Genomic DNA, 18,052 nt, shown 5'->3' on the forward strand with positions numbered 1-18,052 from the left:
ATTATATAGATTTGATTAAGATTATTATAAAAGGTATTATATGATTTGAATTTTTTTTAATTTGATTAAATTTAAATTATTATAATTTATTTTCACTCGATTTATTTGAATCGATCAATGATTTATAATTTTTAAATTTTAAATTTTAAATTTTGAATTTGTATAGATATCATTCAAATTATATAATTTTTAAAAGTTAAATTTGGATAGGATGTAATTCAATTCTTAAAAAAATAATAACAAAAAAGTATAAAATTATAAATTTTGAATGGATATAAAATAATCCAATCAAATCACAATAATTTGAATTGGAATGAACTAAAAAATAAATTCAAATAGATATAATATAATTATCCAAATTATAATTGTTTAAATCAAATTTGATTATATTAAAAAAAATTTAAATTGACATCATTCATATTTTATTTACACTGTAATTAAGTTATACGTATATTTATTTTGCTGTTAGTGCAAACAAGATAAATAATAAAACTACAAAAATATAATTAATTTTAAAAGTCAAATAATTATAAATATAAAATTTAAGAAACAAAATCATAAACGGTGTTTAACAATTACTTCGAAAGATAATGAGGTCCTCAACAAAAAAAATATCTTTTTCAGCTTTTGATCTTTACATTTATGAGATTGATTAACTCTTCTGTTAATATTTTTTTCTGTATTAACGAAATAAGTTTACATGACATGTTAAACTATTGATTTATCCATTAAAAACAAACTAGGATTGACAAATTCTTTTTTATTGGGAATCTAATTGTCTTTTAGGGATAATTGTCAAGGCCGGTTAGTTATTTTTAGGGTTAAGTACGATTTTGGTCCCTAACGTATAAGTCGAAAATCTTTTTTGTCCCTAAGGTTTAATTTAGTTTTAAAATTGTCATTTTTACCTAAATTTTAAATTTTATTACCAAATTACCCCTAACAGATGAGAGGGAGAAGGGAATCACGCGAGGGGAGGAAAGAAGAAGGAGGGGGAGAAAATCAGTGCCATTCTTCTTCTCCTTTCCCCACCACAGCGCCGCCGCACGTCTCCTTACCCTCCTCTCTCTCTTCCCTTCGTGCTAGTTCTGTCGCAGGCTTGCAGCAAGCTCTCTGTCCCCCTTTCCGCGAACCCAACCCCCCTCCCCCGATCCCTAGCGCTGTCATGGACACCTAAGCAGCCACGACGTCTCCCTCCTTCGTCCCTCCCCAACCTAGCCGTTCATTCCTACTCGTCCTCAGTTTCCTCACTGAACATAGACCATCGAAACCAACCTCTTTTCTCCAACAAGCTGCCGGCGACGTTACCATCTTCATTAGCTTCTCTCTCGCTGAACCAGACACAAAGGACAATCCCTGTTCCACTTCCACCAGCAATAGCCAACACTGCCACTGCACCTATTCTGCTTTTGTTTTTTTTATTAATTACATTATTAAATTTGTTGATTTGTTGATTTTGTTAATCACATTGTTGTTGACTCTGATTCTATTCTGATTGATTTCATTGTTCTTTTATTTTTTATTCTAATTTCATTCTTCTGCATATTTTCTGAGTTGAAATTCTAATTTTTTGATATTTGTTAGTTGAAATTCTATTGCTGCTATTGAAATTTTAGTTGAAGAAAAAGAAAAAGAAGAACAGATGTTGCTGTGATAGAGAAGAAGAAAAAGAAGAATAGAAACTGAGTAATTTGGTGAAGAAGGAGAAGGGTATTTTGGTCCAAAGGATGATTCTAAAACCTAGTTAAACCATAGGGACGATTTTGTATGCAAAAAAAGGTTGGGGACAAAAAAAATTTCGACCTATATCTTAAGAGACCAAAATCATACTTAACCCTTTTTTTTATTACATTTTTTAAATACATTAGCTAAATTTACTGTATATAAATAAAAAATATAAGTAATTTTTAAATTATTTTTATTTATAAAAATTAAATAAAAAATATATTAGTGATTAATGTGTCATATAAATATGTTATGAAGAAAGATTATCAATAGATAAACTAACCAATCTCATAAAGTTAAATATCAAGAACTGAAAAGAGTTTTTTTGTTTTATAAAGGCTTCATAATTCTTCAAAAACATTATTACGGGTCAAGATGAGTATTCATTCAAAATTTAATTTATTTATTTAAAATAAAATCCTTAAAAATTTTGGGATGGACTTGAAAAAAAGTGTTAAATTAGTCTGCGAAAAATTGTAATGACAAGGGATAAAGTTCGGTAAGTGAATGATCCTATCTATGTTGATGCTTTGACCTTTCTATATTTTATTTATGGAGAGGGTTAGAATTAGAGTTAGGGTAGAAAAACGAAGTAATCACTTTAATTCTAATTGGTTCTACACTTCCGCTTATAATTAGGAAATAAAATTCTAACCATGATAAGATAAAAAAAAATGAAAAAAAAATTAATCAAATATGAATAAAATAATTACAAAAAAGAAGAGGTATACAACAGTATCATGGGTGGTCTAAAACAGATGGAGCTGCAGGGGATGGTGGTGAGTTTGAACAGCAAAAACGGCATCAGTGCATCAGCAGCTGTATTTAAAATTTAGAATGAGAACGATAAAAGAGTGGGAAGACTCGAGAGTAATCGGGCAATTGCAATGAATTTTCATCTTTTAAATTTTAGATTTTTAATTAATATACGAAGTTATATTAAACTTTTAAATTTTAAAAAGTACAAAATAACTTTAAAAAGTTATATCTTAATTGTTTTTAAAAGTACTACAATCTTTTAAAAGTTGTAAATATAAACACAAAATTTTTTTTATTTATTAAAAATAAAATAAAGATCTTAAACTTTTAAAAAGTACAAACACTACTTTTTCAAAAAATTTTACCAAACTAAATTTTAAAATAACTGAACTTCTTTTGCCTTTACCAAAACAAAGAAAAGCTTCCATCGATGGTTGTTCCTCAGTCTTCCCTGGGAGTAAAATTTTAAATTTAAAAAAAGTAAAGTAACGGTGATGGTTCATGATTCCACTAAATATGAAAAATATATTATTTAATTTTTAGATCATCATACAAATGTAAGTTATTTTATTTAATATTAATTTTAATTAGTATTAGTGTTGATTAGTATTAATTAATATTATTTAAAGACGATTAATGTGTTAAAAATTGTTAATGTAGTTTAAAAATTTAGTTTAGTTAAAATATTATTAAAGTAATAAGTGTTGTAATTTTTATAAATATGTTTGGAAATAATTAAAAAGTGTTTGTAATTAATTAAAATGTTAAAATATGTAGAGTAAATTTTTAAAAAAATATTTAGAATTAATATAAAATTGACGTAATTAATTAAAATTTTAAATTTTGTGCCATAATTTTCTTGTAATATATTTAGGTATATTGAAAGTTGTAATTAATATTGAAAGTTGTAAATAATACGTGGTAATAATGGTAATAATATGTTTAGAATGGTAATAATATGGAAATGTGGAACAGTAAAAGTTATTAATATTTTTTTGAAAAGATTATTACTAATGGTAATAATATGTTTAGAATGAAAATATTAAAAGTTAATACCTGTTTCCTAACGTCAATAGTATGCTTACTAATATTAGTTAAAACTTGTTTATTAAAAGTTATAGTTTTGTTACAGATGATAATAATACTAGAAGATAATTAGTCTCATTTTTATTTTTATGTTGCCATGTTAAATTGCAATAATAAGTGTGAATGATTTTACGTTAATAAAATAACATAATAAGAAAAAAATAACAACGGACGGAAAATATATTTTATTATGTGATTATATATTGATAAAATATGTTAATTATTTTAATATATTTTAAAATATTGTATAATATATTCTTGGCTTTGTTTCACGCAAACAAATAGTTAATAGTGTTCTAAAGATATTATTTAAAAATGTTAACCAATTCAATAGTTTTTGTGACGGTAATGAGTTATGAGTTAAAAAGTTTGGAAGTCATGTTATTTTGATTCTAAGAATAATGATGACATCAACAAATAAATTTCACTTAGATTTTAAGAAACATAATTTCTCATAATAATATCTTTTTATAGAATAAATCATACAAATAATATGATTTCAGCTTAAAATTACACGGATATTCTAAACTAAAATTAGTTATACGTTATGTTTTGAACACTTTTATATAAATCGAATCAAATGTTATCTATATGTAAATTGAATCAAGTTAATTCAATTTACCATGAAAAATCAAATGCTATTTATATGTAAATTGAATCAAATAGCTACTTGTGCAGGATAAACATAGTTCGATTTACTACTTTTACATATTATTATTGACATTTTCCTCTTTTATCTTATACTGCACTACTACCAAAAATACTTCTAAATTTGAATTGATCTTAATTGAAATAAACTGAATTGTGAATTAATCTTTTTTTGAATAAATCATATAAAATGATAATTGAATTCATTTAGGAATTCATTGTATATTTGGATTATAAATCAGTGAAAATTAAAATGACTTTAGAATTTTAATCATACAAAACTGCTTAAAAGGTCTATGACTAATTTGTAGTTTAAAAGGTTCTAAAGCATTTTTGAAGGTGGCAAAACTAAATCTATCACTATAGTATTATGGGCAGATTTGATTGGATATTTGGATGAACATACATGAAATTAGTCAGAGTCTAACACTATCTTTGATTGGTATCAAAGCATTGATAATCACCAACAGTTAAGAGTTAAGACAAAAAAAATCTGAAAATTGCTGTTTGTGATATACAAATCATCAATTCATTTTTAGAAAAATCACTTTTCTACAAAACCACGGAATTTAGCCCTAATTAACCATGCATATAGAAACATTGAACCGTAGATTTGCCATCAACCTGCATCAGAAAGCCATACATGCAACTCAAAGGATCAAATGAGAGACCCCAAAAAACAAACTTTTAAGGATGAACCAGAGAAATGAAAATACTTGTTAATATCAAAGTTAGCCAATCCAAACCACCGACACTATGTTCAAGTGTATATTTCATTATTTATCAACAGGGCATCAAACAAATTTATTCAGAAGCATGACGAATATTTTAAGAATTCAGTTGGAACACTAGCCTAAAATTGACCCTATATTATGAAACTTGAATAATTTTAAATTTTGAAGACTCCAACATGATATTTTGTCAACAATGATCAACAACAGAGAATAGAGATAGTGAGATCAGTTCATACCATGATTGTGGTCAATGAAATTAAGCTGACATATTGTAGAACCCCTCGGAATAGCAGATAATTCCTTGACAATATTGTACTTAGTCTCTAGGTCGAAATCAGATTTAAGATGAATTATGACTGTCTTCAAAACAAGTCCTCTTTGTAAAAGACATACAATAAATTCACGCTCATCTGTAGAGTCTTGATATCTTCTAAACTCAAAACTCCTGAGATGTGATGTCAAACAATTAGGAACCATGGTTGGTGGTCTTGGCCCATTATATTTCACCGGGTGAGCATATGCTCGCTGATAACAAAAAAACAACACTTGTCGAATAGACTCAGGGAAACAACAAACAACGAAAATTGAAATGTATTCATACCTTCCAAATACAAATTACAAGACCTTCAAGTACACGACAATTATGAAGGAAGTTTCTGTTCAAACATGGAACATGAAGCTCTAGATTGAGCAAACGGTGAAATTCTGGAAACTCAAAAGCTGGAGCACTAAATAAGCACTGTGTAGAAGATAACTAGATATCAAATATAATTAATTCCTAATTCACAATTATAGTTATGAATTCAAATTATCGAGTTACACTATGATAAGCATGTTACCTGTGTTGTTTCATATTTCAATGCCAAGAATTTTGTTTCGCGGAGTGCCTGGAGAAGCTCGGGCAACCAAGCCCCATGCTCAACACGTTCAAGACAAATATCAAGATGTGCCTCCACCATGTTGGGAAAATGGATTTTCTAAATTTTGATTTTACTTTAGAGGGAGAAGTGTGATCTCTCACAATTTATTTCATAAGTGGGACTAAGACTATGTTTTGATGGAAGGAAAGAAATAGAGAGAAAGGAAATAGAAAGGAAAGAAAGGAAAGGAAAGAAATGGAGTGGATTTTTATTTTTTTTAGATGTGTTTAGATGGAAGGACAATAAGAAGGAAAGAAATGTTGTAAAAAGACAATTTTACCTTTATATTATAAAATATATTGAAAAAGTGAAGGGGTAGTATTGAAAGTAAATAGAGAAACATTAGTTTTCTCTCTATTTTTTTTCTAATGTTGGAGAGAAAAAAAATTGATGGATCCCACCAATTTTTTTCATCCATTTTCTTTCTTCTCTAATTTTTCTCCTCAACTAAACAATGAAAAATAATCATTTTTCTTCCCATTTTCTTTCTTTCTTTTTCTTTCCTTCTATTTTCCTCTTAAACAAACATAGTGTAAGAGAAAATATGAGAGAAAAATTATTTAAGGGTGAGAGATCACACTTTATCCTCTAAAGTAAAAATTTAAAATTTAGAGGATTCAAATTTTGAGAAAATTGATAACTGATACCTGTAGCTCAGAGTACACCGAGTACGCCAAGGTCACTCTTAGGTATTCAAGAAATGGAGTGTATATTTCGATAGTCTGTTCAATCAAACTAGTGTAATTTTCAAAGGTTAAAGTTTTCAATGTCCGAGGCATCTGGATTGTAGGTACATAAACAGAAGAACCTTCTCGGGTCATTTCTAGCCGAATTAGCTTAAGATTTTCAAGAACAGTGCATCCAGATAAAAACTTGTTGGGATCCACAGAGATGATATCCAACTCTAGGTTCTTGAGGGATGGCAGATAAACATTTAGAAATTCTGGATAATGATTCACATAACTATAACGTTTCAAAACAAGGGACTTGAGTCATACACAAGTGAATATGGATTCAGGCAATTTGATTCTCCTCATTAAACCAATGCAGAGATAGAGTTCTTGGAGATGGGGACCAATGACGGCATCAAGCCATGTTAAGATAAAATCCTCTGAACTTCTATAGGAAGTGAGGCGAAACTTTTTGATAGGGTAATCTGCACTGCGCTGAGATAGAATAGCATTCACATATGAATTAAATCGATATTCCCATTTTCATGGTTGAACCGGAGAGGGTTAGACTGTTGGGTTTTTGGACTCCCTTCCTATATGGAGAAAAAACCCAAATGCTAGTATCCAAGTCCATGAATAGTTGAAGTGGCTGAGGTGAGTTAGGGTTGGATGAGAGAGATGTCATTTTTGCAAGAGAACACAAAACACTAGAGAGAAGAGAAGAGAGAAAGTTATTTTCGCACATACATAAAGTTGTTTCTGTAAATTGATCACTGCAGATTCGTTAACCGTTGGATTGAGCTCAAATTTGGATAGAGTGTTCTACACATCTGGTTCTTTGATTTCACCGTTCGGATCTTCAATTCGACATCATTAGCTGGAGATATTGGCCACACACAGTAGCTCTATTTTTGTGGTATTTTCATCTTCTTGTTCTTGTTTTGTAAGCTTCGAAGCTTGGGTTGTTTGGCTTGTTGTATGCACGTTTTGTGCAGTAATTTGTGACTCTCTTGTACCCTATTTTTTATCATAGTGAAGCTAAATCCTGGTCTTGGTGACTCGTGATTTTTTCTTCTCTCATTGAGCAGGTTTTCCACGTTAAAAATCTTGGTGTGTTAGCTTGTTTCTAATTTATGGTTTATGTGATTTTTCTGCTACTGTTGGGTATTATTGTGCTGGTGTTAATACTTGTTGTGAGTGGATATTGTTGCTCCTCTAATTCTTGCAAGTAGGGAATTGTGTTTTATTCCTATCAATTGGCATCAGAGCTCAGTTTTGGGTATTTGGTTATAACTTGCTTGAAAGATGGAGGCAAATAATTCTACTAGGATGATAAGTTTGAATGGCACTAATTACCATCTATGGAAGGGCAAAATGAAAGATTTATTGTTTGTCAAAAATCTACATTTACCTGTATTTTCTACACAAAAACCAGAATCTAAAATAGATGAAGAATGGGAGTTTGAACACCAACAAGTTTGTGGTTTTATTAGGCAATGGGTGGATAATAATGTTTATAATCACATTGCTAATGAGACTCATGCTAGGACTTTGTGGAATCAAATTGAATCCTTGTATGCTTCCAAGTTTGGCAATAATAAATTGTACTTGTTGAATATGTTGATGAATTTGATATACAAGGAGGGGTCACAAGTATTGGATCACTTGAATGAATTTCAAGAAGTTCTGGATCAGTTGTCAAGCATGGGAATCAAGTTTGAAGATGAGGTTCAAGGATTGTGGTTGTTAAATACTCTACCAGATTCTTGGGAGACTTTTCCTATCTCTCTTACTAATTCTGCTCCGAATGATAAAGTGAGCATGCAACTTGTTAAAGGTGGTATTTTAAATGAAGAGATGAGAAGGAAGACGCAGAATTCTTCGTCACACTCTGAAATGTTAGTCACTGAAACCAGGGGAGAAATCAGAATAGAGTTCAAAAGGGTAGAGGTAAAAGCAGGAGCAAATCCAAGGGAAGATACAAGAATGTTGAGTGTTACTACTGTCACAAAATGGGTCACGTTCAAAAATATTGCTATCTTTGGAAAAATGAAAACAAAGGTAAGCAAGAAAAGAAGGATGATAGTGGTAATGATCGTGTATCTTCTATTTCAGATGATCTTCTTACTGTTGATATTGCTGATTATGAATACAAGGTCAATCTTGTTTCTGATGATGAGTTCAACTGGGTAATTGATAGTGGCGCCTCAATACATGTTACACCAAAGAAGGAGTTCTTCACTTCTTATACTCCAGGTAATTTTGGAGTACTTAAGATGGGTAATGATGGCTTGGCCAAAGTTATTGGTGTAGGAGATGTTTGTCTTGAGACCAATATGGGAATGAAGCTACTACTTAAAGATGTTAGATACGCTCCAGATGTTCGCTTGAATTTGGTTTCAGTTAAAAGGCTTGATAATGAAGGCTTTGTAAATACTTTCGGCTTTGGACAATAGAAGCTTATTAAAGGCAACTTAGTGGTGAATCGAGAAAAAGGTACTTCAAGTTTGTATGTGATGCATGCCATGATTGCAAAAGGTAGTGTGAATGCGATTGAAAGTAAAGAAGTTTGTAGCTTGTGGCACAGAAGACTTGGTCATATTAGTGAAAAAGGACTTAGCTATTTGGCTCGAAAGAATGCTCTTTCAGGTTTGAAGAATGCAGAGTTGGAGAAATGTTCTCATTGCATGGCTGGCAAACAAAGAAGATTATCCTTCAAGAAGCATCAACCTTCAAGAAAATCAGACTTCTTGGAATTGGTGCACTCCGATATTTATGGTCCTTTGAAGATACGGTCCTTTAGCGGAGCTATTTACTTTATTACTTTTATTAATGATCATTCAAGAAAGCTTTGGACTTACGCTTTGAAAACAAAGAACCAAGCTTTGGAAAAGTTCAAACAATTCCAAGCTTTGGTTGAGAGGCAAACAGGCAAAAAGCTTAAATGTATTTGCACTGATAATGGTGGTGAGTATTGTGGACCATTTGATGAGTATTGCAAGCAGCAAGGTATTAGGCATGAAAAGACACCTCCTAAAACACCTCAATTGAATGGTTTGGCAGAAAGGATGAATAGAACACTGATTGAAAGAGTTAGGTGTATGCTTACTGAAGCTAAGCTACCTAAAGTCTTTTGGGGTGAAGCACTATTTATAGCGGTTCATGTGATTAATCTGAGTCCTACAATTGCTTTGGATAATGATGTTCCGGATCATGTTTGGTCAGGCAAAGATGTCTCGTATGGTCACTTGAGAGTCTTTGGATGCAAAGCATTTGTTCATGTTCCAAAGGATGAGAGGTCCAAGTTGGATGTGAAGACAAGGCAGTGCATTTTTATTGGATATGGTCAAGATGAGTTTGGTTACAGGCTTTATGATCCAGTTGAGAAGAAGCTTGTAAGAAGCCGTGATGTAGAGTTTGTTGAAGACCAAACCATTGAAGATATTGATAAGGTAGAGAAGAGTCAATCACAAGAGAGCAGTGACTTGACTGATGTAGATCCAGTTCAGCCTCTTCCTTCGTCAGAACAAATAGAGAATCAAAATCAGGAGCATATGCAGCAAAATGAGCCTTTGGTTCCTGATGATCAGGAGATAGGAGATCCAATTGATGCTCCAGTTGATGATGATGCTGATAATCAACCTGAGCTACCTGAAGATCCACCAGGTTTCCATCCTAGGAGGTCTACTAGAGAGCGACGACCTTCAACGAGGTATCCTTCTAGTGAGTATGTAACATTTACTAATGGATATGCGACCTTGACTGATGGGGGAGAACCTGAATGTTATGCAGAAGCTATGGAAGGTGACGACAATAAAAAATGGTTTGATGCAATGCAAGATGAAATGAAATCCTTGCATGATAATCAAATATTTGAGCTTGTGAAGTTGCCAAAAGGGAAGAAAGTCTTGCAGAACAGGTGGGTTTATAGGTTGAAGCATGAAGAAAATTCTCAGTATCCAAGGTACAAGGCTAGATTGGTGGTCAAGGGCTACAGACAGAAAAAGGGAGTTGACTATAATAAAAATTTTTCACCGGTTGTGAGAAGATCTTCTATTAGGACTGTTTTGAGTTTGGCTGCAAGTCTTGATTTAGAGATAGAGCAGATGGATGTGAAAACTGCTTTTCTTCATGGTGATCTTAAGGATGAAATTTACATGGAACAACCTGAAGGTTTCATGGTAAAAGGCAAAGAGGATCATGTTTGCAAACTGAAGAAGAGCTTGTATGGCTTGAAGCAAGCTCCAAGACAATGGTACAAGAAGTTCGATTCTATTATGGCAGAACAAGGCTACAAGAAGACTACTTCTGATCATTGTGTATTTGTTAAACAGTTTGCTAGTAATGATTTTATTATCTTTTTGATATATGTTGATGACATGTTTATTGTTGGTCAGAATGCTTCTAGGATTGATATGTTGAAGAAGCAACTTGCAATGAAGGACCTTAGGCCAGCAAAGGAGATTCTTGGCATAAGAATCGAGCGTGATAGAAAGGAGAAGAAACTTTGGTTGTCACAGGAGAAATACATAGAGACAATGTTGCACAGGTTTCAAATGGAGAAAGCAAAGGCCGTTAGTACTCCTCTTGCTACACACTTCAAATTGAGTTGCAAGCAAAGTCCATCAAGTGATGAAGAGAAGAAAGACATGGAAAAGGTTCCATATGCATCAGCCGTGGGTAGTTTAATGTATGCTATATTACTATGGTGTGCACAAGACCGGATATAGCTCATGTTGTTGGTTGTGTTAGCCGTTTTGTTTCAAACCCAGGAAGAGAGCATTGGAATGCTGTAAAATGGATAATGAGATATCTTCGTGGTACTTCTAATATGAAGTTGTGTTATGGAAGTGATAAGCCTATTCTAGTTGGTTACACTGACTCAGACATGGCAGGAGATATTGACTCTAGAAGGTCCATTTCAGGCTTCTTGATTAACTTTGCGGGTGAAGCTGTGTCTTGGCAATCAAGATTACAAAAATGTGTTGCTTTGTCTACTACTGAGGCCGAGTTTATTGCCATTACCGAAGCGTGCAAGGAGATGCTTTGGATGAAGAAATTCTTGAAGGAACTCGGGTCTACTCAAGAGAGGTCTGTGTTGTTTTGTGATAGTCAAAGTGCTATACATCTTGGTAAAAATTCTACTTTTCATTCTCGATCCAAACATACTGATGTGAGGTATCATTGGATACGTGATGTTTTGGATGCTGAGTTGTTGAAACTTGAAAAGGTTCATACTGACGAGAATGGTTCTGATATGATGACCAATGCATTACCAAGATGGAAGTTTGAAGTTTGTTGCTTAATCGCCGGATTGGCGGTTACCTCCACATAGTCGCGAGAGGGAGATTTGTTGGGTTTTTGGACTCCCTTCCTATATGGAGAAAAAGCCCAAATGCTAGTATCCAAACCCATGAATAGTTGAAGTGGCTGAGGTGAGTTAGGGTTGGATGAGAGAGAGGTCATTTTTGCAAGAGAACACAAAACACTAGAGAGAAGAGAAGAGAGAAAGTTATTTTCGCACATACATAAAGCTGTCTCTGTAAATTGGTCACTGCAGATTTGTTAACCGTTGGATCGAGCTCAAATTTGGATAGAGTGTTTTACACATCTGGTTCTTTGATTTCACCGTTCGGATCTTCAATTAGACATCTTTAGCTAGAGATATTGGCCACGCACAGTTGCTCTATTTTTGTGGTATTTTCATCTTCTTGTTCTTGTTTTGTAAGCTTTGAAGCTTGGGTTGTTTGGCTTGTTGTATGCACGTTTTGTGCAGTAATTTGTGACTCTCTTGTACCCTATTTTTCATCATAGTGAAGCTATATCCTGGTCTTGGTGACTCGTGATTTTTACTTCTCTCATTGAGGAGGTTTTTTACGTTAAAAATCTTGGTGTGTTAGCTTGTTTCTACTTTATGGTTTATGTGATTTTTCCGCTGCTATTGGGTATTATTGTGCTGGTGTTAATATTTGTTGTGAGTGAATATTATTGCTCCTCTAATTTTTGCAAGTAGGAAATTGTGTTTTATTCCTATCATAGACTCAGGTGTATGATTTAGGATTTAAAGGAGAACCAAAAATGTTTGTTTGTTTGATTTTGATTATATAAATTTGACTAAGATCATTATAAATGGCATTATATGATTTGAATTTATTTTTTGATTTCATTAAATTTAAATTATTATCTTTTATTTTGATTCGATTTATTTAAATTTGAAAAATCAATCAATGATTTAGATTTTTTTAATTTTAAAATTTTTAAGTCAGAATTTATATAAATATCATTTAAAATATAAATTCTTTCAATTCTAGAAATAGAATTAATAATAGAAAATTGTTTTATTGGGAAGTACCAGAGAATGTCATAAAAAATAGCGGTGGTAAACAAGAAAGAATTGCAAGTAAGAAAAGTTGAAGAACAAAACGGAAGTAGAGGACTCAAGAAATGGCTGAGTTGCGGTATCGAACTCTCATCTCTAGACCTCAAGCTTCAACTCTCCAACTCAAATAATTGGTACACTCCTATTTTATTGATACTTCATCCTTCATTTTTTTCTATTTTTTATAAATTTGGTTCCAATTCTGTTTTTTATGATGTTGGGTACCCTCAAAGTTGGCAACTTTTTAAATTTTTTGCATTTTGTTCATTAATTATCTGTGACGACTGACGAGCAATCCCTTGTAAGTGTGTGATCATTCATCCTTCACTAAATTCATTAAAGAAGATGAAGTTCGTGTTGCTGCTGAAACCTGAGAGGTTATTTTATTGGAAAAGTATTTTTATTGTGGTGGTATTGTATATTCATTGTGTCACCTTTGCTTACTATTTAGCTGCAATTTAGTGATACTTGCTTGCTTTATAATGGATGTAAGTGGTCAAGACCTAATGGAAGGCATGCAGGACTAACATCAGCATTGAAGACATAAAAGATTTAAACAAAATAAGGTATACTCAAAACAAAACTACATTTTATTTTTTAAAATATATGTTTTTTCAAAACACCTTTCTTTTTTGGTGTTAATCATAGGCCAAAATGGATTGAAGTTGAATTTGTCATTTTTCTATGAATGATATGGATTGAGTTATACTAATATTTGGAGCAAAATTTATGTAAAATTGATGATTATGTCCAAGAACTAATAGGATTCCTACCATTTAAATTGATGATTATGCTATTATAATTTTTTTCTCAGCAAATAATTAAAATTAAGAAGTGTTTTTTTTTTTGCCCCCAAATTTTAAAATAGGGAGAGAAGAAGTATGATATCTAGGGTGTAAATTTGGATGGCAAATATAAAAATTGGCAAAACAAATTGCATTCTGATTTAGTATATTCTTAGGTCTGTATGTTGGGATAATTTTAATATTTTTTCTTGCATTTTTTTCTTTGCCTCTTTACTCTCGTTTGAAAGTTTGTGTATTTGAATGAGTTATAGAAGAAGCTAATATTTTTGTTTAAACCTATCATTTGTTTTGAAAGAAAGGGATTTCGATGATGAGCAATCTGCAAAGATGATTGATGTATACTGTATGCTTAGCAAGTCTTTATCTAGAGCAATTTATATGGTAAGCATAGTCATCTGTGAAGATTCCAAAATTTTTAATGGTTTATTACATCTGTAGAAAATTGTAGAAGTTTCTGTAGAATCTAAAGCTCTTGAAGGTTCAATGATAATATATTTGTGATGAAAAACTTTTGTTTTACCTCAAGAACAATTAAATCAAACTTGCCATCGTTAGGATTTCTTTTGATCATTTATTGTTGAATGTTTTTTTTCTGCCGTATTGCTAAAAAATGTTGTACCATATTCTTGCTCTAGATGAAGCTTGATAGAGCAGGAACAAAATATTTCAGATCTGGAATTACTAGCTAAGGTGATTGAACATTTGCGAAATTTGTTTTTTAATTAATCTATGTTATGTAAAGAAAATTTAAAATAACTTAAAAATTTTTTTCATTTTCTGTGCATCTATTTGACTTGTTTCGTGAAATTTAATATGTTTATCTTTATAATTAATTTATTTTATTTAAAGATTTTTTGATTTTAGAAAAAATGTGTACAGATTTATAGAATTATATATGACATAGTTCAAGTGGTCAAAGTAGATCATTTTTTCATAGAATTTTTATTACTTTGACTACTAAGTATACTATTGTTATCTTCTTTTGTGGAATTATTTTTTTCAAAATCAAAATTCCATGTCTCCCTGCATTTTTTTTAGCTGGTGACAACGAGATTGATGCCTATATTTACAAGCGATCTTATATTAAGGATTGTTACTTGCTTCTGTGCCTCAACATTTTTATGTTGCTGAAGATTGATAATGAGTTCTTTGATTACACTTAATGATTACAGTTAATTTTTTTTTATTTTATTGAGTAATAATTTTTTTTAATTGTAATAGATGTTTGATATTTATATTTTAAAGCAAATGTCACTACCTCTTATATTTTATTCAGTATTTTGCAGATTTTTTATGTTTAGTGGACAGAGTAATAGAAAAGAATGAAATTGTTTTGGTTTCATTCAGTGATAAATTAAGTTACTATATTGAGTGATTAGATGTAAATGTAATGACGTCTATTACATAAATTTTCTGTGTGTATATATGTATTTACATGTGTTTTATCTTTTTTTTTCTCTCTTTTAAAGGAAATGTAAGTATATTTATTTGAGTAACATTTACTTACTACAAATGATTTCTTGAAATTTTTTATTTTAATAAATAAATTAATTATAATTATTACTAAAATAAATAATTTAAAAAATATTTATCGAAATAAATATCACTCTTTTATCATAGCATTGCGCATAAACTTGTAAAGAGGCCATTTTATAGTTCACAACTTTTGCTAATCAGAAACCCTTCTTACTTTAACTTAGTTTGATAGTAAAAACTTCTTTGTTAGGACATGGAATAATCACTCTTTGTTGTTTTAAACTTTAACTTAGTTTGATAGTAGAAACTTCTTTTCTTCTTCTTTTAAATTTTTTCTATTTATTTTTCTTAAAAGTATCATGCTACCTTGAACTGAAACATGTTTTACATCTCCATTTAAATTTGAAGTGGTGATAGTAGTAATGGTGATAGTAGTAGTGGTAACAGTATTGATAATAATGGTAGTGGTATAGTAGTATTACAAGTGATTAAAATGGTGGTAACGAAAGGATGTAAAATTTAGGATTTGAAAAAAAAATGTGATAATATTAGAAATCGAAGATAAAAGATAAGGATAATTTAAAAGTTTTAGTTAATTTTTTTAAAAATAATAATAATTTAAGGATTGAATACTTTTGTCATACAAAATTTATTTTTTTATGAATATAAGTTTAATTTCATTTTTTTTGTGAATAATTTTGTTAGTATTCTGAATATTCATAGATAAAAATAATTATTTTTTTCTAAAATAAAAATAAGAATACAAACAAAAGTGACTTAGGAATCTCTTGTATCTTGGAGTGATATTTCCATATGCATTATCATCTAATAATTATTATTTTAAAATATTAATTTTTAATAATATTAAAATAAAAGAATTTATTTTTGATGCATTAATACATGCAATTACATTCTTTTTTTGGATGATTATTCATACGGTCAATGAATAAAATAGTTATTTTTTTATGTGACATCATATAATTAGATGCACGTGTAAAATTACTTTACATAGTACATCAAAATTAAATTTAAAACAAAAATAAAATACAAATCAAATATTATCCTTAAAAAGAAATACAATTCTCTTAATTGTAAAATATGTGTTTGAGAATAGAAATAGTTTCAGACTCCAAAAAATAGAAATATTTTAAAGATAAAATATTGGCTAAACAATGTAATCTAAAATTAACTCAATAATAGACTCCTAAACTCTATGCACTTATTCAAATTTTTTTTTTTTGGACATTATGTACTTATTGATAATGGCATGTATGTTACAAATGGACGTCCCAGGTAAAGGCTTGAGACAATAATTATGCATACTTGTTTGATAGGTAGAGACCAAATACAGTTATAATTTGTAAATGATGTTTTTTTTTTTTTTTTTTTGTGTACAATTTGTAAATGATATTTTCGAAAATGGACGACCCAAATTTCTTGTTACAATGGACGATCCAAATTTCTTGATGGAGACTAGTGCTTTTAAGTTTAAACAAATTCAGATTGTATCCTCTTGGAGACAAGTTTGATTATTTTGTTTTGAACTATTTAATTATTTTAAGGTAAAAAATAAAATATTTGAATGATTCACTTTATTAAAAATATATCTCAAATAATATATACAAATAAATATATAAATAAAAAGTCTCAAGAGTCAACATTATACAATCAATATTCAATACAAACAAACATATGTAATTTTCAAAAAAAGAAAAACATCCACAGCAAAAAAACGTTATGTATCATGAGATTTTTCGTCAGGAAAACGAAAAAAAAAAATGACGGTATTGAATTACGGTTATACTTACCGTTTGGATGAAGGTATAAATTTTACCGGTAAATATTTATCGTTGGAATTTTTTCATCCGACAGTAATTATCGTTGAATTCTGCGATGGATTACTAGCTCGAAAAACTAATTGGTTACCGAAAAATTTTTTGATGGTATTGTTGGCACCAAAAAATGTTGTTTTTCGCACTATTACCATCAGATTATTCCCTCGGTAAATCTGATAGTAATGTTAATTTTTTAAAAAAATTGAAATAAATAGTCAATTTTAATTTTTATTTAATATTATTTTTTACAGAATTAATGGTCAATTCATAAATAATTAATTTCTATTACTTAAAATAAATAATACAATGTTCAAATAAATTAAAAGTGAACTACATTAAATAAATACAATGAAACAATAAAACGAAACACTTATAACTAAAGATCTAGGTAGTTCTCGTCATCGTCGTCATCATCGTCGGTCTTGTGGCCTTGAAAAGGCGGCGCAGAAGGCGGTGATGTCTGTGTGCCACCAGCAGGGATGATGCCAGCGGCACACATCTGAGCCTAGTACACCTCCATTTGAGCCTCCATACGTTGAACCGCTCTAGTTGCTCCCTCCACTCCAACTTGAGGTCATCTGTATTTGTCACGCGTGTGAGGATCTCATGATACCTCTCCCGATAATTGTTCAGCTCATGAGCCTACTGGTGAAGGCTGCGTTAGATCTCCTGCACCTGCAGCCTCAAATCCACGCCTTCCTCGGACTCGACGACTCGACTGGTGGCAAAGTCTGACGATGGCCTCAACGTGGAGGTGCGGAGGCTATTGGCAAATAATGACCCCAAACCATATATGCGATTCTTGTACGGCACTGAGGCGGTCTCGCGCCAAACCGCGTTGGGATCAACGACTGAAGTTGCAAAGCCATCAGCGGCGTCCTCCCCACTTAGGAATCTTGTGTAACGCAAGTTATTGTGATTAGTATGACAGATTATAGTTAATCTCTAATAATTTTATACTAGAAAATCAGATATATGTTTACTCACATAATGATCCTGAGACCGCTGATCAG

At 30.9% G+C, this 18,052-nt stretch overlaps 1 protein-coding gene across 3 annotated transcripts; it reads right to left on the bottom strand.

Moving 5' to 3' along the window:
- Positions 1–4,661: 4,661 nt before the first annotated feature.
- On the bottom strand, positions 4,662–6,131 carry LOC140182645 (probable FBD-associated F-box protein At1g32375). Of its 3 annotated transcripts, none has more exons than XM_072229821.1 (4): positions 5,792–6,131; positions 5,554–5,691; positions 5,189–5,477; positions 4,662–4,842 (listed from the first exon to the last, which is right to left on the bottom strand). In XM_072229821.1, the coding sequence occupies exons 1-4, from the start codon at positions 5,909–5,911 to the stop codon at positions 4,838–4,840; spliced, it is 552 nt and encodes a 183-aa protein (XP_072085922.1). In that variant the 5' UTR covers positions 5,912–6,131; the 3' UTR covers positions 4,662–4,837. The 3 variants fall into 3 exon arrangements, with proteins under 3 accessions (XP_072085922.1, XP_072085921.1, XP_072085923.1); XM_072229820.1 differs by having other exon boundaries at positions 5,554–5,706; positions 5,792–6,045; XM_072229822.1 differs by having other exon boundaries at positions 5,554–5,608; positions 5,792–5,943.
- Positions 6,132–18,052: the final 11,921 nt, after the last annotated feature.

The sequence above is a fragment of the Arachis hypogaea genome, chromosome 20 (genome assembly GCF_003086295.3).
Source record: "Arachis hypogaea cultivar Tifrunner chromosome 20, arahy.Tifrunner.gnm2.J5K5, whole genome shotgun sequence".
Taxonomy (NCBI): domain Eukaryota; kingdom Viridiplantae; phylum Streptophyta; class Magnoliopsida; order Fabales; family Fabaceae; genus Arachis; species Arachis hypogaea.

Excerpts from the sequence above, each read along its gene's own strand:
- LOC140182645 (XM_072229820.1), bottom strand. The coding sequence starts at position 5,911 with ATGGTGGAGGCACATCTTGATATTTGTCTTGAACGTGTTGAGCATGGG. Across the intron at positions 5,707-5,791 it reads TGAAATATGAAACAACACAG|TTATCTTCTACACAGTGCTT; the intron begins GTAACATGCTTA and ends TTTGATATCTAG. Across the intron at positions 5,478-5,553 it reads TTGTAATTTGTATTTGGAAG|CGAGCATATGCTCACCCGGT; the intron begins GTATGAATACAT and ends TTTTGTTATCAG.